The sequence below is a fragment of the Carassius auratus genome, chromosome 22, assembly GCF_003368295.1.
Source record: "Carassius auratus strain Wakin chromosome 22, ASM336829v1, whole genome shotgun sequence".
Taxonomy (NCBI): Eukaryota; Metazoa; Chordata; class Actinopteri; order Cypriniformes; family Cyprinidae; genus Carassius; species Carassius auratus.
The window spans coordinates 12423799-12446755 of record NC_039264.1 but is presented as its reverse complement, the minus strand read 5'-3'; the positions used below and the strand labels follow the sequence as shown (position 1 = coordinate 12446755).

At 36.8% G+C, this 22957-nt stretch overlaps 3 protein-coding genes across 4 annotated transcripts in view; all 3 read left to right on the top strand.

Moving 5' to 3' along the window:
• Positions 1 to 6234, top strand: part of LOC113039736 (kinesin light chain 1-like) — a 28597-nt gene extending 22363 nt beyond the window's left edge. Inside the window, exons 14-16 of one of the 2 annotated variants that reach the window (XM_026197786.1) lie at positions 4343 to 4461; positions 4548 to 4611; positions 4689 to 6234. In XM_026197786.1, coding sequence (XP_026053571.1) covers positions 4343 to 4461; positions 4548 to 4611; positions 4689 to 4772 — 267 coding nt within the window. In that variant the 3' untranslated portion in view covers positions 4773 to 6234. Of the gene's footprint in view, positions 1 to 1214; positions 1538 to 4342; positions 4462 to 4547; positions 4612 to 4688 lie in introns of those variants that run through there. The other variant, XM_026197788.1, reaches the window with a different exon arrangement.
• A 1639-nt stretch (positions 6235 to 7873) lies between these two features.
• Positions 7874 to 16008, top strand: soul4 (heme-binding protein soul4). Its single transcript, XM_026197785.1, has 6 exons — positions 7874 to 8031; positions 9542 to 9733; positions 9830 to 9921; positions 12968 to 13109; positions 14346 to 14529; positions 14623 to 16008. The coding sequence occupies exons 1-6, from the start codon at positions 7965 to 7967 to the stop codon at positions 14795 to 14797; spliced, it is 852 nt and encodes a 283-aa protein (XP_026053570.1). The 5' UTR covers positions 7874 to 7964; the 3' UTR covers positions 14798 to 16008.
• A 3240-nt stretch (positions 16009 to 19248) lies between these two features.
• Positions 19249 to 22957, top strand: part of LOC113039734 (inactive tyrosine-protein kinase 7-like) — a 38736-nt gene continuing 35027 nt past the window's right edge. Inside the window, exon 1 of the mRNA XM_026197784.1 lies at positions 19249 to 19587. Coding sequence (XP_026053569.1) covers positions 19527 to 19587 — 61 coding nt within the window. The 5' untranslated portion in view covers positions 19249 to 19526. The remainder of the gene's footprint in view (positions 19588 to 22957) is intronic.

Genomic DNA, 22957 nt, shown 5'->3' with positions numbered 1-22957 from the left:
ACATTATGCAACAGAATGCAAAATCAATGAAATATAATTTTACCCTCCACCTCATTTATTTACCATCACCGTTAGTGTCTGCGTAGTAAGTGTTTTTTTTTATAATACTCATAAAATGTCCTCGCTATCTGACAGATATCACTTATTCGTCAATTAAAAATAGTCTGTATACCTGTCAATTTTGGGTTGTCTAACACATCTTTGTTTTGAAGAGTGGCGTGTGGCAAAAGTTAGCAAAGCAGTGTAAGTTAGGAAAATGGCCAAATAGCTGACAGCATTACACCATACTTGCATTAAGCATACATTGTCCATTTGCATGAAATTTTCTTTATTAATTCATGTTCCTTGTTGTACAATATTCAAAAAATAAGGAGTCCCAAGTCAAGAATTTAAGAGGTTAAGAATTTACTTGTGGCCACATTGCATTAATGCATTCACTCGCTTCGGGGGTGGAGGTGATATTTGGCCACAATATCTTGTTTTTGTCATATATGGAGCTCCATACATCAATGCATGTTTCCTCATATGTTCTGTATATATTATTTAATTAAAACTAATTATTAAATATTCATAATTTTAAACTATCTCAATTAAACACACAGAGTGACGCTTGAGTTGCAGAACAAAACGATTAACACAAGAATGACGTTGTGTTATCTGGCCGTGGCATTGACGTTGCTTTAAAACATGAGATGGTGGTCAGTGCTGCATTGCAGTCTCTTGAGTGTGCCAGAGTGACCGCGGTCCCCTGCTGATGTCACATCCTGTGTGACATCACTCATCACGGGCACTATCATTACATTACTACTGCTATGATTAACAATCACTGCAGAGCTATTTTTAATCATCGTCCTCTAGACTGTATAATTAAACGTCTGTGATTATAAAACACAAGCGAGAGCAAAATCAAGACGAGAGCAATAGAGTCGTATCCCACAAGTTATAAGTCCATATATATTTTTTTAACTTATAATGTAGAAATGTGCCTAGCATGAACTATGATGATAAACAAAGTGAGAAACCAGTTTTTGTAGAAACCAGTGTGACTTGCCTGTCATATCTAAAGTGTGTTTAATTGAGTACTTCTATTGGTCATCAATGGAGCTTAATACATTAATATATACTAACAAAACAAACTCTAACAGTGTCTTTATGTGCTTTCTCTCTCTCTCTCTCTGTCTCTGTCTCTGTCTCTCTCTCTGTCTCTGCATTAGGCCTAAGCTCTCTTCATCTTCCTCTGTCTGCTCTTACGTCTGATCTGATGTAAATGGATTGCTCTCTTCTGGGTGGAGTGTGTGTGGAGAGAAGCCCAGCACAGCTTTCACTCTCCCAAAGGCTGATGGGATATCGTCTTACATTTCCTGTGTCTTCTTGCTCTCTCTTTCTCTGATTCTTCCAAACACGGACTGATGTGTTGCTCCTCTGTTGTTCTCTGCGATGTCTGTTTTCGTGTCTGCGTTGTTAACTGTGTTACACTGGTTTATAATCTGTAATATACAACCTCAGTGAGACACACGTGTGAAACCCATGAACAGGACGAATGAAAAGAAATTAGTTAGGCACATCTCTGCTCCATAATGTTGAGAAAATCCCCAACATCGTTTCAGTAATGTGATAAAAATGATATGTTATGGTAAATGGGAAACTCTTTTCAAATGTTTGGGTCTGTATGATTGTTTTATGTTTTTGAAAAGAAAGAAGTCACTTATTCTTTCCAAGGCTGCATGTATTTGATCAAAAATACAGTAAAAACAGTGAAATATTATTACAATATAATATATAATGTTACTATCTCTTAAACTGTAATTTATTCCTGTGTTCGAAGCTGTATTTTCAGCATCATTACTGCAGTCTTCAGTGTCACATGATCTTCAGAAATCACTCTTAATAATAAGAAACAATAAATAAAAAATGTGCACGATATTCTAATTAAATCCCTTGATGTTCTCATGATTTAAAAGTCTCACAATTCAGCAAATCAAGGGAATTAATTAGTAAATCATACACATAATTTATGGCATGCAGGAAAAAGTTGCAAGCTAAATTATGTGCATGATTTACTAATTAGTTTCCTTGATTTTCTAAACTGTTAGGCTCTGTACTAATATGACGATTCGCTGCTCACTAAACATTTCTGATTATTATCAATGTTAAAAACCAAATATTTGTGGGAATCATGATATAATTTTCAGGTTCCCTCGAAGAATACAGTCTTCAAAGAACAGCGTTTTATTTAAAATATAATATTTTACTTTGTTGCTTTGATCAGTGTATTCTTTCTCAATCAAAATATTAATTACGATAAATGAATGAAATAATTGTACTGACCCTAAACGTTTGACTGGTGTAACTACAGAACAAATCATAATAATAATTCAATATACTGTTGTGTTAACTATATTTAATTCCTGTTATTTAGCAGATATCTCTGTTAATAAACACACAGGTGCACATTGTTCTGACCAACTCTCTCTTAAATTAATGTTTAATCTAGCAAACGGGAAAGTGTATATGGAAATACAATGGAGTCTGCTGATCATTTGCCATTCTGTACCAATTGCATTTATTTCCCAAGTCACAACAATTGAAAGGTTAAATTGGAAAACCTACATAAATTTCCCAAACAAAGAAATGTCTACGGTTTTAAAAACAACACAAGGGCGAGAAAATGACTTAAAAATCACAATTTCATGCTAGTGATTTAAAAGTAGTGCAGAATTTAAAGACTTCTTCTTCATTTTCCTTCATGTATTTTCTTAGTTGTACATTTATATCTTCGTTTTCACATTTTATGGTCTCAAACCTTTGGACCCTGTTACATAACTCCTTGTTATAGCACAGTTTAGTTATCTTTATTTTATAAAACTTTTAAAACACTTGAACTAAGTCTATTATTTTCCCGCTCATAGTGATGTTCAGTTTTAGTTGACGTGTATGGCAGGGTATGTGTCGAGTAGACTAAACTCATTCTTCATTGGCTTTAGACTTTAAGAAAGGTCAAAAGTTCAGCCAGATTCTGCTCAGTCTGTCAACAGTGAGCTTCTTCAGAAACTGAAGCTGAACCCTTCATCTTTGAGTGTATTACAGTAGGTGTTGACTACTGACGATTGATGAATTACTGTCACTGTATTCCACTGACTGCAGATTCATGGGATGTGTATATATATATCTGGCTCTTTCTGCACGCTGATGTATGTCTCCATTAAGCTGATCTGACATCTAACCCAATAAAGGCTTGGAGTCGGTGGCCTGGCCTCTGTCTGTGTGCTTGAATGGGAATCATGAGTGCATGTTTAGTTGTGACCTAGTTTCTGTGACTGGCATTGGTCGCACAGCTTGTGTTGGCCTCCGGTTTCTTCACCAGGACAGCCCAGAGCATGCATTAGAGGAAAACCACAGCTCTCAAGGGCATAAGGGCTGTTATACGCCTCGATTTTATCATGATGTTGGATTTAGCATTTTAGTACAGTCTGTTTGCATAGCTGAACAACTCCGAAACAGCAGTGTATAGCTCGACAGTAAAACAGTAATGCTTTAGCAGTTGCATAACCTGAGAGCATGACGTGGTGTTTCTGCGAATACAAACACGTCCTGCCATCTGCTGGGCTCAGAGACAGTCTGCAATGCTCCAGATCCTGTCCAGCACGAGGTATTTGAACACGTTTACCACCGTACAGTGGATATCATTGCTAATATGAGAGCTATTATATCGCCTAGGCTGATTATTAGAGATTATTAGACTCTTAGTAACCCTGCTGGCCTATAATCACGCCAGATTGACTGATTTACAGAAGTATGAATTCTCCTTTGTGTCAGGTCCAAGATCGTGACCCATAAGTTACATCACCGTTTCGTGATCCCCTCAATAACAACACAATAGTAGTATTCAATGTACTTTTAAATACCAATAGTCTGTTATGTAACTTAATTGCATTACTTTTCATCGGTGCTGTCAAACGATTAATCACTATTAATTGCATCCAAAATAAACGTTTTTTGTTGACATAAAATATGCGTTGGTAATGTGTATATTTATTACGTACTGTATATGTAAATACAAACACATGTGTATTTTGATTTACTTGTATTTACATGAGTATATTTATATAAATCTATTTAATAAAAAACACTTTTGAGGTATTGTACTTATTAGGTCCTACATATCCCAAATAGCGAGAACAATTATAAAATGCACACCAGGCAAACTCTCGGGTCCCAGGAGGATAAACATACCATTTTTCTTAAATATATGCATGTATGTTTTGCTCTAAAACTGCTTGTGCATAAGCTGAAAAACACCAAGCAACAGTCAGTTTGAATTGGGGCCTGTGTTTGCGTTCAGGACGGGTCTCTCAGGAGAAGCGGCTCTTTCGGGAAGCTCAGGGAGGTCCTGCGCAGGAGCAGCGAGATGCTGGTGAAGAAGATCCAAGGAACCATGCCACCAGAGCCTCGCAACACAAAGTGAGTCACGCAGGCACAGACTGATGACCTCTGAACCCAGTCGAGTGATGTTCTCTCTTGTAAACGAGTGTGTTCATCCCACACAGCATGAAGAGAGCCGCGTCCCTCGGCTACCTGAACACTAACGGAGATGAGGACGACTCTTTCCAGGTGAGCTGCTGTGTGAGCTCAGGGTCTCATCTGATTGGATTTAAAGGAGGTTGACGGAGTCATTGGTTTCTTCACAGGGTTCTGGAGCGGCGAGGACGTTGAGAAACAGCAGGCCTCTGAGCTCAAGCACAGTGGAGCTGTACAAAAGCACAGAGCAGTGAAACCGCATGCATGTTCGGACTCAGATCTCACTCCGTTTGCAGGCTTTGGTTCATGTGATTTCAATCATAAACGCTTTTGGCTTCACACACTCATATAAATCATGCATGCTTCTTTTTCTACAAGGAATAGTTCGTCCAGAAATGAAAACTCGTTACTTTTTCATTATCATGTGGACCACAAAAAACACATTTCACTAACAGCTCTTTTTCCGTAAAATGAAAGTGAATGGAAATGGTTGGCGTCAAACTTCAAAAACAACAGAAAGATTCATAAATCTAACTTACTTGTGCACTAAAGTCTCTTCCTAAGTCTTACTGTACAGACCAAAATATGGAAGCTGGTTTCCACCAGGGATTGAATAAATGAATAAAAAAAGGGTAATTGCAATCCAATTCTTCCAGTTCTGAGAATACAAAATCAGAAATGTAAGATAAAAATGCATAATTACATTATTAAAAACAACCCTGAACTGTAAGATGTTTATATGCAGCTTTTGCAACTTTTTTTTCAAACAAATCTTAGATTATATCTCACAATTATGAGAAAAAAGACAGAATTGCATTGTTGAATTGATCAGAATTGCAGGATAAAAAAAAAAGAAAGAAAAACACAACAACAGTATTGTCAGATGTAACTTCAGAATTACAACAAGAAAAAAAAAATCTTATTTATCCATGGCAGGGGGAAAATAATTTGGAAATTTAAGATGTAGCCTAAACGTCCAGAGTTTGCAAAAAAAGAAAAATCTCACTAATCTTAGTTTATATTTGCCAATTATGAGAAAAATAGTCAGAATTGCAAGTTGCAGATTCAGAATTGTGAGAAACGTCGGAATTTCCAGATAAAATGTATCATGCTACATTTAGAATTCCAAGATAAAGTCAAAATTCCAAGATAAAAGTCACAATTAACATCGGCAAAACAAGAACCACAACAACCTGATTCGTGAGATGTAAATCAGATCTGGATTGTGTAATGAGTGATTGTCATCCCCAGTGGGAGCGAGCAGAATCCACCTGGCTCTTTCTCTCAGGTATTAAATATCCTTTTGACACATATTTAGCAGTGAAATCTGACCTCGGAGCACGAGCATTGTTCAGCGCTCAAGAGAGGTGTTGTGTTCCTCCTGACCTGATTCAGGTTTAGTCCCGTCGCTCATTCATTATGGGAGGAATATGTCCTGATTTAAAGGAAGAGCCTCTGTGAGTTTCTCTAACTGTGTCTGATCTAGTTTTTTTTTTTACTCTGTTCAACCATCTGGTCTTTTATTTTTCATTGCAAAGGTTTAATTTGTAATAAATATGGAATCTGTATATATGGGATTTGAATATATGTAATTGACATGTATTGGTTTGATATATGTACGACACTAAATGAGCTTTCCAGTCCACATGTGTTATTGAACATCCTGTCTCACTGGCGAAGAGGAACGGGTTTATATTAAAACACTAGTTCTGCTAAGGTCTGTGGTTTCTAATCATTTCATGCTCCAGTGTCTAGGGTTATTCTGCTTATACGTGTTTGTCTAAGCATAAAGCACTTTTTTGAGAGAGCGAGAGAGTCATTTGCTGGACAAAAAGTAGACACTTGTATGAACTTCCACTGTTTTATTTGGTTTGATTGAAATAAAAAGTTTTAGTGCAATGTCCATTTCATTTCTTGTACGTCTATACTTAATTTTGCTGGTCTGGGCAAGGGTAGAGCAATGAAAGTATCTTTTATAACAGCTTATATATGACTTTATCAAAGGTTATTTGTTTTAAAACTTGCTTTACCAAAAATAATGCTTTTTTCATAAAGTTTTGTGTACAAATGACAATGCTGTCAACAGTCGGCACTCACCTAAATTACTGAAAACGACTAAAGCGTGGAATATCCTGTGTGTTTTAAAAACCTGTTCAGATATTAAAAGGCTTGTAGTGTATTACAGCTTTTAAAATGCTGTAATATTAATGTCAGGCCAGTAGTTGACGGTTACAATTTTCGAAAATTAATTTTCACAATTTTCGAAAATTCATGTTTTCGTAGTTTACACAGAAAATAATGAAACTACTTTAAAAAAAAAGAAAAAAAAGGGGCAAATACTTTGCATTTTGAAAACCCCATTCTCAAAAGTTGGCATTTTCAGACCCATAAAACTATAAGCTTAGATGTAAATATACAGCCAAAACGCAAACTGTTTTCTGTTTTCAGTTATGAATGGTGTCAGGTAAACAAACACAAGAGATAGCACTTTGTTGTGTCGTGTTTTACGCATCTTCCCTCTCATTAGAGACACAAGACGCACTTCTATGGTCATCAGCATCATAAATTCCCGAGAAAGTTTTTAAATTAAATAAATTATAAATACATTTATAGCACTGTACTTTGTATTAGATCAATTCTGCATCAAATTACAAAAAAGAAAACTAGTTAACGCTAGTGTGAGGGGATTTCTAATGTGGTGAGAATTAAACATCGTTATCAGACTCAATTTATTTCCTTTTTTAGAAAGTCATGAGAAAACTATTGTGGAGTTTGTTTGTTTGTTTGTTATTTGAGCAAATGGGAATGCAAAATAATAATAATAATAATCATAATAATAATAAATTAGGCTATTTAGTATTCTCTCCCATTCACAACTCTCAACGTTTACCCAACTATGGGAAAAAACATTAAAAAAAAAAAAAACATTTTGAAAAAAAAAAAAAAAATACATATTAATAAATATTACAAATGTAATAATATTTCAAGTGATTCAATAATTCAATACAGGTTATATTATTCATTTGATCTTGTGATCTCAGTGTCTGCCACATTAATCAACATGCTTTATTGAGAATCAATATAATATGTTAATATAATATATTATATAATATCAATAAATAATAGGAATATAGCCTGTACATGATTAATACCTTCTTAATTAAAGCTAAACTTATTTTGAAGAAGCCACTAAGTGCAGAAAATACCCACATCGTCGTTGGCTAACTTTAACCACGCCCCTCTCTCTGACCCGCCCACATGTCAGCCAGTCTTGACATCTATTTTTACCATTATGTTTGATTTGTTTCGACAACTATTTAAAAGTGTTTTCTAGTGAGCTTCCCCAACACCAGAAGATATATCACATGGACGCGGTTAAACAGACACTAATATAGTGTTTGTAAACACGCGGAGGGATCAGCGCAGGACAGAGCACTCCTCCGCGCATGCGCAGTGCGTCACTCTGCGATCCCCAGTGCTTTAAGCTGCGCGCTGCGTTTGTTGTGTCTACTGGTAAGTAGGTCATTATTAAATATTATCGTAATACGTTGTTTTCAATATTAAGTCACAGCACAAACTATCGGCATTACATATCGGACGTGTTAGACGAGTAATATTTGCGGTGGACGTCATTAAAGTAATGTTTTCCGCGTTTCCCTTTCCTGGGCACTAAATGTGTATCATACAGTACATTGAAGAATGATACAGGGAGGCTCGTGCGCGAATCCCCTGCGCGTTTCTCCTCAGTCTCTGGTGCATATCTGTTGCTTTAGCATCGCTTCAGTCTCGTTTCATATGTTCATGTCCTACACATGCAACAATCCCACTGCAGTTTGTCTGGATGATATGACTTTGTGCAAAAACACAGTCACATCGAGAAGCTTTCGACGAGGCCTGCTGTCAGTCTCTTATTTATTATGCTTGCTGTTCGTGTTTATTATTCAAACCTGCTGTGTTTATGCACCAGTACACTTTTGCGTGGGTCCAGTGGGATGGATCTGAAGTTCTAGCGAGCTGAATGTATGCATGCATTGTTTTCATTCAGTCTATGGTATGCGTGTTATCAGGTCAACTCAATAGAAACATTGGCACTTCCTAGTGCTGCATTCACTGATTAAAACTGATCATGCACAGGCTTCATGCCAATGCTTTTACAACACCTGCTCCATAAGTGTGCTAGTTTCCCCCAGTCATAATGGAAAGGGAGAAAAGAATATCCATATCAATTAATATGTTATTTTTAGGAAGTAGATTATTTTTGTTCGACGGTTTAATTCATTTAAATAATATTTAATTATATATATATATATATATATAAACATTTCTTTAATTTTTTGTATTTTGACATCACACCAGCAGCATGGAAATGCTTTTCAGATGATAAAAAGTCCCTTGTTTTATTTAGTAGCCTATAATTTATGCCTATGCAAATGACACATTTTCATGGATATTTGCATTTTGGTTATGCTGCTACCAATTTGGATTCAATCAAAATAAAAAAATCTAATAAATAAAAGTACACTGTGCTGAGTGTTATATTATGTGATAAAATGTTCGATTTTAACATTTTCCACAGAAGCCGTTTTCACCACATAATTAAAAACATTTAATTGCATTATTAATTTTATCAAAATTCTGAAATTGTATCTTGCTATTTTGAGTCAAGACCATGCTATTAATTTTTTTATGTTTATTTTAGTTGTCTCTCAGAATTGCTAGATATACACATCTATTTTAAGAGCCGCCTAATTTCATGGATGGATCTGTCTGGATCACAATTTTTGTTTTGTTTTGTTTGGTTCTACATATTTTATGTAAATGAAAACAAAACAAAATCATATTACTTTCACAAAATGTATTTTGTAATTCAAGTATTCAGGCCTGGATTGGACACAGAGCAAATCAAGACTAGCAGATTGATGATTTAATAATGTATGCCGAGACCCTGTTAGTATAAACACAATAAAAGCCGTCGCTCTGATGAATAGCCGTCAGTTTTCAGAGCGTCCTGCTTGACTTGCAGCTCCACAGTCCCTCGCTGTGAACTCTGTCAGGATGGCTCTGATCTCCATCGAGGACCTGGCCGGCCTGGACGATGAGCAGGTGGACGACGAGATCCCCGACAGCACTGAGCCAATGGATGAGGAGGAGCAGGAGCGGATGTACGCCCACTGGCAGGCGGTGGGAAGGACACACCACGTGTCTGTCCCCAGAGGTGAGACAGAAACACATCTGCATGGACACTGGCTGATCTAGAGCCATGTAAAGCTGCTTCCAGACCAGCAGTGAAGTGACTCTGGTCTTTGTGTAGAGATGAGAGGACCCATTGAGGAGATGACGAGGAGGAACCAGAGCTCAGAACGAGAGCCAGTGCCTTCTGTCACCGTCTCCAGACACGAGAAGGTAAAATCAGACCACGTGTGCTGCCATACGCTAGTTTGGAATCACTGGATCTTGAAACATGGGGCAAAACATTAGGGAAATGGCTACATTTCCACTTTGAAATTAATCCGAGATCACTTTTGCACTTAGTGAAAATAACGATAAATGCTATTCACACTTTTAAAATAACAGGATTCTCTATGTTTATACTAATTGCAAATATTGGCAAATATCTGCACCTCAGTATTGTAGTACTTCATATGCAATCATAACATATTCGGCCTCATTTACGAAAGAAACGTTTGACAGAAAACCGGGCGTACGGTTGTTTCTACGCAAAACTTTGAATGTATCAATATGGATGTGAGCTTTGGCTACGATCAAATCTCACGACTGGTCTCAAGTTTTTGAGTTGCCTGTATTTGTGTGCAGCAAAGTAAATATTAGGGATCCACCGATACCACATTTTCCAGAACGAGTCCGATACCAATGCGTCGATTTTTGGTACTTTTTGATACCGATACCTGTATTTTTATAGCATTTGTCCTTTTCTTTGTTTTTTTTTTTTGTTTTTGTTTTTTTTACAAATATTGGGTACAAAGACAAAAGAAAAAGAAAAAATTCTATGCTTCGTTTAGCAAACAGATATTTCCTTCAGGTATTTCCACAATTATTACTGTTAAAATGTATTGTGCAAGCTTTTGTTACTTTAGCCCCTTTCACACTGCACGTCGGACCCGCAATATTCCCGTAACATTGCCTGGTCGCCTTCTGTGTGAAAGCAACCACGTCCCGGAATTGATTACCGAATCGAACCCGGGTCGGGGACATAGTAACATTGCGGTAATCGATCCGGAACGAGCGCTGTGTGAACAAAAGCCAGATCTAATTCCGTGTCGAAGTGATGATGCGCGTTATCGCGTGACTCTTTTACCGGCTGTTTTGAAGAAAGATCAACATTCGCGACGAAAACATATGTGCAAACTGTAATGAAGCAGAAATCAGTTAGTTCCTCACTTTCCGCGCTGACTCAGAGATCGTTTGCTTGCTTCAGTGAAAGTATAACATGCCTAGCGTTGTCGACTCATACATTACACGTCACGCACTGATGTCACGTGTCCTTACGGGATCTTCAAGGGTTGTGTGTGAAAGCACGCACATATCCCGGGTCATGACTGGCAGTGTGAAAGTGCCAAATCTAGCGACCAGGGAACAATTACAGGAACACTTTACCCCTGTATTTGCCGGAATGGCAGTGTGAAAGGGGCTTTTGACTGTTCATTTTTATGGCGCATTAGAGCCGCTCCATTGCAGAAGCACAATAATACTGTAACCACAAAACATTTTCCTAAAATAATGCTGGGAACCACTCATTATTATATGAGAACACGTGTGATGTATTTTGCGTCATGCACACTGTGCACAGACCCCCGCATATGAATAAAAAACATAATTTTAAAGCAAGCTAAACATGCACAGCGTGCACATGTTTGCATTGGAGCAGAAGACACTTCCAGTCCAGCGCATTTCACACAGTCTGCTAGTTTCACTTTTGCTGTAATCGTGTATGCTTGACGTTTAAAGCAAATGTTGTTTACTGTGAATGCCCCTATACTGTAATTTTAGTTTGTTTTATATTTACAATTTAGTTTTAATCTTAATGCATGTGCTAATGGCGCAAACAGCAATCACGATCATCTGCAGGGCTTTTGTGAACAGGGGAAAACATACATGAAGTCTATAAAAGGGATAAAATAAATAGGACCAAACAAAATATATAATAGGCTATAACATAATTAACAGATTTAAAAAAATACTGTGCAACAAACAAGTAGGGCTGTGCTCGTTTGTGTGACACACTCTTAATGCATTATTTATTTTCTTTATGTGATTAAATCGATCTGATATCACAGCCGTCTCACGCACACACAAACAACATTTCCACCATTCTACATCAAAGTAAAATTCAACCAACCAAAGATAAAAGTTACTGTTTATTTTAAAAGGTCTGCTGTAAAATCAGCTTGCAGCACCCAAACATTTTTGTGCATGTGAAGGATTTAACCCTGATATTAGAGCATGAGTGAAGTATGAAGCCATGTTTAGGCTACACGATGAATAATAGTTATGCATACAAATATGGCAAGAATGGAAACATTTGGATTCTTGTGGCATGAGACAGACTCGTGAGCCCAACGCCAATTCAGTTTTGCTTGACATATGTTTGCTGTTTATAATGAATGACTCTATAGCACCTAATTTGTTTTATTTTATAGTTTAAATCAAATTCTATAACTACTTATTCTTCATTCCTGTTCTGTTCTGAATACTGTTCAATTTAAAATAACTGTTGTAGAGTGTGGGAAATAAGCTATAATATTTATATTTGGGCTACCAGTATTGTAATATACATATAAATTATTAATGTGGTATAATTGTTTGCAATTACAAGGTTCATGGGTGTTTTTGGGTTAAGATCAATTACTCTTTCATGAGTTACTACTTCTTTTTACTTCTTTACTACTTCTACCGGGTTTTGTTTCTCTGTGTCGTAAACTCTAGGGGCGAGGCATCTAAACCAGTCTGTTTTTAGGGGCGTGATATTCAAATGATGTTTGTTTTCATGCCGCCACGTTTATCAACGTGCGATCATTCGTACAATGAGATTAGCTGCATACGAATAAGTTTCATGAATAACACGTGAACTCTGTCGTGAGTTGATTTGTGCGTACAGATCTGCACTCGTTTCTACGTTAAACTGATAAATGAGGCCCGTTGATTTTAAATTTAAACTTTAATTAAAATTATTAAATGTATTGGGACACTAAAGCCCTCTCTAATCCTACCCGATACTTAATATAACTTTTTGATTATTTCCTTCATTGTGGAAAATAAATGCTTTTCCGATGCGATAAGAGATTTGAAAAGGGAGAAAACAAATTGGGCAAAAGGCAGATTCGAAATTGGGGCGATAGCTTCAAAAAGATTTTTAATATAACAGTGTTATTTTCAAAAATACTTGTTTACATGTAATGGTGTTGATGGGGGTCTGTGTGTGTTTGTGCAGCTTGGCGAGGTCTTGTACGAGGAGAGAGTGTATCCTCCAGGAAAATGGGCATGTGTCAGTAAAGCAGACATGCTGTATGAGCAAAGCATCTCCAATGCTTTTATGAAACTGATGCGCTTCATCTGCAAGGAGAATTCAACAGGTAAACTTTTAACCACCTAACTATTTCAAGTCTGTGCTTTGAGACCCTTTGCCTTTTATTGCTTGTTACAATTTTGTTTTCTGTTTAAAACTGGTCATAACTTTAAAGCAACTGTATGTAGTTTTGTGTGTCTTACAGTTCACTCTTGTAAATATATCACTATGTAGCCTACACTTGTATTTGTTGCTGCCATAAAACCGTTATCTTAATCTGTGAAAAAAGATCTGAATCCACTTTGAGTCCAGATTCACAGTAATTTTGCTAATATCACCACACCTTAAGCTGTACAGTTAGTTCACTCAAACTGTACAGTTAGTTGAATCAAAATCAGGTGAACTGAACACCAAAAAAAAAAAGAATCAAATGGACAAAAAACTGATTTGAATCCACTTTGAGTCCAGATTTGCAGAAATGTTGCTAATATCACCACACCTTAGGCTCTACAGTTGGTTCACTCAAAATCAGGTGAAATTAAGTCCAAAATTGTGAATAAAAATAAATGTGCTTAAAATCTGTCACTAAAGTGGACCAAAATCAGGTTTGAATCCACTTTGAGTCCAGATTCGCAGTAATTTTGCTAATATCACCACACCTTAAGATGTACAGTTAGTTGAATCAAAAAATTCACTTAAATAAATAAAATTTAATTAATTATATATATTATATTAAAATGAACGGACTAAAGTGGACAAAAACAGATTTGAGTCCAGATTTGCCGAAATGTTGCTAATATCACCTCACCTTAAGCTCTACAGTTGGTTGAATCAAAATCAGGTGAAATGATGTCCAAAATTGTGAATTAGAAATAAATGGCCTTAAAATCTCTCACATTCAATTGGACCAAAAACAGGTTTGAATCCACTTTGAGTCCAGATTCACGCAGTCATTTTGCCAATATCACCACACCTTAAGATATACAATTAGTTAAATCAAAATCAGGTGGAATGAACTCCAAAAATTGTGAATTTAAATAAATAAGTGGGTTAAAAAACTATCACTAAAGTGGACCAAAAAAGAGATTTGAACCTACTTTTAATCCAGATTGAGTGTGAATGCAAAAAGGGGCTTCTTTTCAGTTCATTACTGGTATGAGTTGTATTTTATTAACTTGCATGTCACCCCTCTTATAGCACACATATTTTCTATTACAATATTCATCATGATAATCACAATGATTGTTTCGTACAAAAAAAATTCAGTTCCCCGGTTTGCACAGTTTAAGCTCTGTGTCTCCAGGACGGTACCTTGGCATGTCAGTACCCATTGTGAATGAGATTACGATGGCAGAAGACGGCACTAACTTCATGAAGGACGTGTTGACTGCATATTATCTGCCCGCTGAGTTCCAGGCCAGACCACCTGAACCATCGGATCCTGATATCAGAATCATTCAAAGAGACGCGATCCGCGTCATAGCCAGGTACACGACCGAACCAGACCCTTGGAGCTCACTCTTTTTCATTAGCAATGCCAGCCCCAGAATGATTATAGCTGACCCTTTCTTCCATTCTAGGGTGTTTTATGGCACCACAACGGAGGAGACCATCTCTCGTCAGATCAGCATTCTTTGGGAGCTTCTGGGCAGCTCCGAGGATGTTCTCCGAGACCGCTACATGGTAGCCGTGTACGAGAATCCCGGCGTACCCCAGCGCAGAAATGAGATCTGGTTCATTCGCCGTGGCTCGTGAACATTTCACAGCTCGCCTGTTAAGCCAGTAGAGACATTTCGCCAGCTGAATGTCTCGAAATGAAGGGGAGGAGCTTGTCACAATCAAAACCCATTTATCCTTTTGTATTGTTGTGAGTGCGATGCAGAATACATTTGTTTTTAATCAGTGAGTAAAGAAACTGCAGCTTATTACACAACTGATACAGATTACACACTAACACTGTGTATATAGTCTGCTGCTGATTTCAGGATGGACACATGGAAGAGATATCAGTGGGTGGCCTGGCATTTATTTTTTAAATCTGATAGTATGTAGATAATTCATGATGCTTACTGTGTTTTCTGCTTGATTTGAATATTATGCACTACTTGAATTCACTTTGATTGTTCCGTTTGTTTTAGTGTAAAAATATTGTTTTTGCTAGGTTTTCCATTGTGCCCTAACATGGTGTCTGATATTAAGAAATACACAACTGTGAACCGAAAATCCTTCAATAATGAGATTTTAGTTCGTTATTTGCATTATATGCTGATAGAGAAACAGGTTCAGTTTTGAGATTTGCAGCTGGTATTAAGATTCAATACTTATATATTTACAGATATTGAAATTTTAACTAGTCATTTCAATTTTGTGTTGAACTGTTGTAAATTAAAATATTTTTTGTAACAGATTATCAAACCATTTATCAGACAATCGTCAGCAAGAGCTTTTCTATCACTAAAACTCAGAATCTTCTACATTTTTATGATATGGGCCAATTAAATGATCACCTGTTAGATATCAGTAGAGTATTCCAGTTTAAAGCAGTCATTTAACACAAAATGGCAGTAGTATGGTTTTTTTTTATTATTATTACGGGTATGCTTGTTGATCTTGTTTCTTAAGATAGAGTCTGAAAGTCTAGTATATCTAAAAACTAAGCTTTTTCTCCAAATGAATGGGACCGCCTGGCAAAATATCCATTTGCAGAAGTATTGTATCTGAGCACTATTTGGTCTCAAGGATGTAACTGCATTTACTTATCAGTGTATTTTTTGTTGTTGTGTTTCTATGTAATTTTGTACAAACGTATGTACAACATCAGCAAAACTCTTTAAAGTTTTGACATTTGATTCCTTGCTTTTGTGACACTGATGGCTTAGGTGGTACTTTTAATTGATGTTTGCCTTGTCGAAGTATATTAAAACTTGCACACTCCCACTAAGTCTGTATAATAATACTAATAATAATAAACTAAAAAAAAAAGAACTTATGGTTTGTAAACTATTGCTTAACATGCTTTGCTAAATCTTTAATACATGTATACAAATTAAAAAAAGGTTTAATTAAAAGCTGTTTGATTGTTGTTGTGGAACAATAAAGCCCGAATTTGTAATGAGCAAGTTTAAAATAATTTATATATTTAATCTCATTTGCTACGCTAGTTTGCAACACCACTCAATTTTGGCGGGCTGCAATTCCATTTTTCACCACACAGTATCTACACTGAACACACGCGGGGCGCTGTTGAGCTCGACATGATAGCCCTGTCAGCAGTGTTGCCATTCCCGCTACTTTTACACTGCTGGATGTTTTTTTTTTTTATGTCCAAGGGTTAAAGCGACCACAATAACTTGATATTTAGCCCCTGTAATGCGACTTTTACCAGGGGAAACCAACCAATAATATGTGCATTTTACCCCCAGGAACAGGAGAATATGATTTTTACCAGGGGATCACTATATAAATAACTATCACTAAATTGTATGATGTCCAACTCACCTTTTTTTTTTAACTTAAAATAGTCTAGAAACGACAAAATATATTTATATATTTTCCAGTAACTAAACTGATTACAGTTCATTGAAATTCAGTCACCACAGGATGTTTGATAAAAAGTGTAAAATAGACGTGAAAAGATGAATATTAATATATAAACATTGATTTTTTTTTACATTGACTATTTCAGTCTGTAACTGGAAGAAGATTTGTGAATGGCATAAGTAGGTTATACAAAAATGACAACATGATGGATGTAGTAGCCTACGTCCAGATTGCCTTTATAAAAGTCACATTATATAAAAACTGTTTTTATGGTTGCCAAACTAGTTACTGATTCAAAACAGTACACACACACACACCATGTAATCAATTACAATTCTCAAATTTAAAAACTGTTTAATGAACTTCTGTTTGTTCAGATGAAAGACTTATTGAACAACAGTACGATCCATTAAAGCCCCAGCTGTGGTGTTACTCTGACAGAGGTTTATTACTGGTCTAGAGGGCATCTGGGTGTGGCGAGACAATCACTAATTATCCCGTCCCCACTTGGGACAGGCCTGAGGAACAGGGAGGGAGTTGCAAATGAAATAAACCCAGATCATAAATTCAACAACCCAGCCTGTTCAACATGGTGTGAGGCGTAGGGTGTAAAAGGGTTTTAGGGAATCAGTGGACACTTTCAGATGTTTCTTGAACATTATGTCTTTTTAGAGCGGTCAATGTTAACTGTGAAACCAAATATATATTCTCTTAAGGTTCATGCGTGGTATCTGCAAACATCAGTGCAAACTCATAGTAGATCTCCTTGTAGATGACTGTCAGCTTCACTGGTGCAATAGTGAGCAGTTGAGCTGTCAGAAGAACAATTGGGCTCCATTAATTCAAGGTACCCTAGGTAGTGTAGACTAGAATCTATGGTAAGCCGTCTAGATTAGCAGGATCAGCCTTGGAAACCACATTTGACAAACACTCCCATGAGTGAAGCTGCAGAACCGGGAGCACCTGTTTTCAATCTCCACACAGTCCCAAAGGTGACACCAAAAGTGCAAACTTAGCCTATTCTCTCACCTAATGATCTAGCAAACTAACTCCCATGGTGCTTTGCTCGTTAGTGCTTGTTTGGTACCATCAGACTGGGACCAGCACAGCCATGATGAAGGAAATGCTGGTTCTCAACTAGCCCCATCATTCTGTTTTGGGAGGTCTCTTCATGCACAAAGACTGCTTGCGAGTCACTATCTGAGCAGCGAGGAAACAAGTCAGCTGCCTAGGTTTAGGACACAGCCTTCATGTAAACATGCTGGGGAAAAAAAGAAAGCTAAATATTGAGCAAGCAGATCTCTATTCATGTGCTTCCATGCTCTCCTTTTATTTATAGTAAGATGACCGCAGTGTTGAGAACTAGTTTTCAGGGGAAGTTGTTTAAGGAAGGTTGATTTGTTGCTAAAAGTTGCTAAATGACGTTGTATACAATGCATACTTCAAAATGCAGTAAAAAAAAAATGGTTAAAATTTGATTATTTTGCGTTGTGATGATGTATTGATGTAATCACGATTCGTGCAATTAAATCATCACAATGCAAAATAATCTGCATTTTGAAGTATGCATTGTATTTTGTGTTTTTGAATTACAATGGACAATATCCTGGAAAATGATTAGTACATTTTAGATATTTTTCTTACAGTGAACTAACTGATCAACAATCGCAGGTACAAGCTACTAACAAATACCATAAATTAACAATTATTCAAGTATTCGTTATTATTATTAAATGAAACACTTGCCAATAGCAGCTAACTTAATTCACGCGATAAGTTTACAGCTAGGCATCTTTGGTGCCCTCTTTTTCTGTAATTGAAATGGTAAATGTGTGCCTCTTTATCGTTTGAGTCATTAATCAAAAGTTGATAAAAGTTGGTAAATACTTTTTAAACGCATCTAAATTTGTCGCAATTGGTGCTTTTGGAATAAAATGTTGCTAGGGTAGTCTGAAAAGTTGCTACATTTAGCAACAAAATTGCTATGTTGGTAACACTGGGATCCACAAAGGAAATAGGTTATATAAAACTAGAAAATCCATTGCATAATGCGTAAGCATGCGAAAAAAATAAATCCTTGATTTTTTTTCATTGATTGGCACTGTCCTTGTAAAATAAATAAATAAAATGCATTATTATTATTATTATTATTTATTTTGGTGGCTTTGTATGTTGTCGCTTTGAGAAAATCTGTGAGGGGAAAATATATATATATATTTACAGATGACTGTACAATGTACCAAATAAATCTGAAAGTATTATGCCTTGTTTAAAATGGTCTGAAAAATCCACTGAGAGGTTTTGGGAATATGAGTCTGGAAAAATATGGAATTCTGAAAATGTGTAGTAACTCTGTGATGGCCATTTATGGTGAAATACCTTTTCAGTAGCCAGGTGGTTAATAAAAACAGTTTTATGTAATAAAATCACTATGAACTACATTAAAAAGTAGCAGCAAACCCATGTCTCTTCTCAACAGATGGCAGTCGTGCTGAAGAACTAATGTCTCTGAAACCAGTTGCTGTTCTTTTGAACAACTGTGTTAATTATTTGGCTATTTTAAAAAACGTTGAATACAATATTAATACACTGAGTCATTTGAACTGAGTAAGTGACTGGTGTCTCCTCTTACCTTCCTGTAGAGCCCACCCACCCATGCATCCATCCACTCCCACCCGAGAGAGAAACACGACTCCTGCGCTCACACACACCTCAAACACACGCTCAGAGGGGCTCTTTGTCTCCATTTCGAGGAGATTTCTGCTGGATTCGGCATGGAGCGCCTGACACCTCCAGCTCCACACTAACAGCATGTCCTCCTGGAAGACTCGCCAACAGCAAACCGGACTTTAGTGTTTAGACCACAACCTGCAGTTACAGTTTCTGTGCATACGTGAACTTTAGAGCTTTTAAATCAAACCCGTCGCTTTAATCGACTTCAGCCATGGGTTTCTGGACGAGCAGGCACGAGAGTGTTTTCCTAGCGTTCACACTGATCGCCGAAGGTAAGACCGCTTCTAATCCGTGCAAACTTGATACACACCACAGGTTTGGAGCTTTTGCACGGCTCGGAAACTTCACATTCACTTCTTTTCCCAATGCATGAGTAGTTTAGACACAGATGCGCGTGAAACTATCGGTCAAGACGAAGTTTAGTTGCGCTGTGACTCCAGTCTGGATTTATTGAAGTCCGACGCGAGTTTACACACACTTTCCAGTCATTGTGTCGCCAAATGCAAAGCTTAGGGGAAAATGTTCCAGTGTGTTAGCACTAAACTAAAAGTTTTTATATGAATGAATCAATCCACACCCCTTTTCCAGAAACCCAAGTACAGTACGGGTTTGGGAGGCCTGTAAAACAACACGGGGATAATAGTCTGTAAAAGGAGAAACGAGTCAGTCTTTTTATCTGTTCTAGATCGCAGTGCATATTTGTAGGCGGCTATCATTAAGGTAAAACGCGAGCTGAATATCAATTACATCAACTTAGTCTCCTTGAATATTAATTAGACTTTGCTTCGGTCAAGTACAAGTTTATTCAAATATGCACAGCTATGCAGCACGCAGACGTCACTGAGATTCCAGAAAGAGAGAGGGAGAAGCATAAAAGAGATGTGCTGGGTGAATTAAGAGTATGAGTCATATTATATTTATATGTTGAATAATGTGTGAGATCCTGATCTGAAATGTTGCGACCTCCTCCAGGAGAGAACAATCCCATCTGTGTGGCCTGAGCTGGGCTTTTGGGGAGGTGTGAGATGTTACACATGAAGCTTCTCTTCTGAGGACCGTAAAAAGTGGTACAAGATGTTCTGTAGAGTCACCCATAAGCTGAAAGAGTTTTCTATCCTGTTTGTACCTCCTGATTAATTGAACCCATGAGATGTGGCCACAGGAGCGTTCGTGTCTTTCATGAAAAAAATTAAAAGTTGTACAAATAAAACTGGATATGGTTACATGTTTTCTACTGGAGTTGAGGTTTTTTACAGCTCATTTTGCATATGGAAGTTTTACAGTTTTAAAAGCCTGAAGTATTTGTTCAAAGTCTTTTGGGACATTTGTGTTGTTGGGAACTCTATTAGTTCAACTCAAACTATGCTTTCTAAAAAGGTCTACTGGTTATTTTTGGCGTAATTTTGGAATTCCGTCAAGTTCCGTTAGGATTCTTTGATTATACACTCTTAAAACTAAAAGTTCCAAATAGTGGTTGATGCCATAGAAGAACAATTTTTGCATCCTCAAAGAACCTTTCCTCGATCAGTTCTTAAAAGAACATACAAAAAAATAGTGATTTTAACAATCTAAGGAGTCTATTTCCACTATAAAGGGCCTTTCGTGGTTCCATGGTTGTTAAAGGTTCTTCATGGAACCATGGATTCCAATAAAGAACCTTCATTTTTTAAGAATGTAACAGAAATTCCGATAGCAGTTTTAGACTGATAGAGATGGCTTTGGTCATTGTTGGAGGCGGGGACAGCCTCGGGGTCCATTAAAGAGCCTGCAGCATTTGCATGAAGACTTGAAAGACAAAAGGGTGGAGGGTAGAGACATTTCACAGGTACTTGATGGCACTGCTTGATCTGGGGATGAAGGGGATCCATCTCCTGTCTTTCAGATGCTAATCACAGACAGTCTGGAAGAACTGTCCCCCACTGTGCATGGTGAAGGTGCGACTCTGTGACTCTCAGGGCTGTTTGTTTATTCAGTTATGCTTTAGCTGGATCTCAGTTACTGTTTTGAACTGGAATCTATTTGGTTAAATATGTTTGTTTGTTTTGTAGTCGTGATCATATTATCATAATCATTTTCTTCATGGTCTTTTTGAACGTCACTCCCAACAAGAGAAAAACAATGTCTCATAAATTATGAATGAGAAGACTTGAAACCTAGTATTGTAGTTTTGTCTGACTAGTCCAGAAGTTTTTTTTTTGTTATGCATGCTTTTGTCAGAATCAAACGCCGATCTCAGAATATTTTCTTTATTTGAATATATTCATAAGATTCTAGTTGTGCAGTAATTTACAGTAGGTTTGGATCTGTTTGGTAGCTTTTTACCAGTACTTACATTAATATTTAAGGCATTTCATAGTCACTTATAGCAACATTCGCTATAAATTTAGTATTTTAAATGGTAAACTACTAAAATGGTCAGTGGAGCTCAAAATAAGCATGTCCTAGTCATATTTCAACACAAAATCAAAAGAGAAAATAAATTATATTTTGGAAAAAAAGCCAAATTTTGAGGAAAATTACAACCTTTGGTTTACAATTAATAAACTTGTCGTGACAATGTTCCCTTAAATTTGTAGTGTTGTAATCAATAAATTAAAATGTTAAACATTAATATAAAAATTCTACCATTATGTATAATTCCGTAACAATTTAATATAAGTAGTATTTTGTGATTAATTTTTTTACAGTAATTAGAATAAAAATTTTTGAAAAAAAAAAGTATTGTCATGATGCACAATGCTTAATTTAATTATGTTTAATATTATGGCCTTTAATTTGATGGGTTTTCTTTCTGTATGTGTATATATATAATATATAATATATATATATATATACACACACACACACACATGGAAATTGACATTGTTTTCATGGGACACAACCATGTGTTTGTTTTAAGAATGATTATTGCTATCTTCTTCAAGTCCACATTAGGCCAAGATGAATCTCCTTTCTCACCTGTTGTCACTTATCGAATGAGTTTTTAGTTTTTGGAGAGCTGTTTTGTTTGATGAAGTACAAGAGAAGAGCTGTGTTGATGGACACAACAGCTGCTGCTCGGCCGCTGACACTCTTGAGACACAGCGCTGCCTGTTAGACCAGCACAGGAAAGCATCTCAAGGCTTGCTTTGAATGCAGAATGCCACCATTGTGGAGATCAGACGGGTCTTCAGGAAGTTCACACTCGTTTCACAGGTGAAGCCCTTTGTGATGTTGCTCATTGTCCTTTGTTTGCAAGTTACTGTGGGGGGGTGAAAAAACACAAGGAGTTATATTAGCATTTATCTCCATGTTTATAGAACAATAGTAAAAACCATCAACACTATGAAATCTCTCCATTTTTGGACCGAAGTGCTCCCTGCATCACCTTGAATAAACTCAGTGGAGGCCATGTCAAGCATGTCTCAACTGTTTTGAGTCTGATTAAACTTGTCCATATTCCCGGTGTTTGGCGTCCGGCCACATTGAATGAGAGGGGGCAGCTGACAGCGTGCCTGTTTGATCTCTTTCTTAATTAACTTCTGGAACGACAGACTCTGAGATGCCTTAAAGCCGGTGCTTAACAGCGGTGTAATCAAAAATGGAAATGTTTTTCCCTTGCGTTTTTAAAATGTTTTACGTATACAAGACAACGTTTTACAG

Excerpts from the sequence above, each read along its gene's own strand:
- soul4 (XM_026197785.1), top strand. The coding sequence starts at position 7,965 with ATGCGCAGTGCGTCACTCTGCGATCCCCAGTGCTTTAAGCTGCGCGCT. Across the intron at positions 9,734-9,829 it reads CCACGTGTCTGTCCCCAGAG|AGATGAGAGGACCCATTGAG; the intron begins GTGAGACAGAAA and ends GTCTTTGTGTAG. Across the intron at positions 13,110-14,345 it reads CTGCAAGGAGAATTCAACAG|GACGGTACCTTGGCATGTCA; the intron begins GTAAACTTTTAA and ends CTGTGTCTCCAG.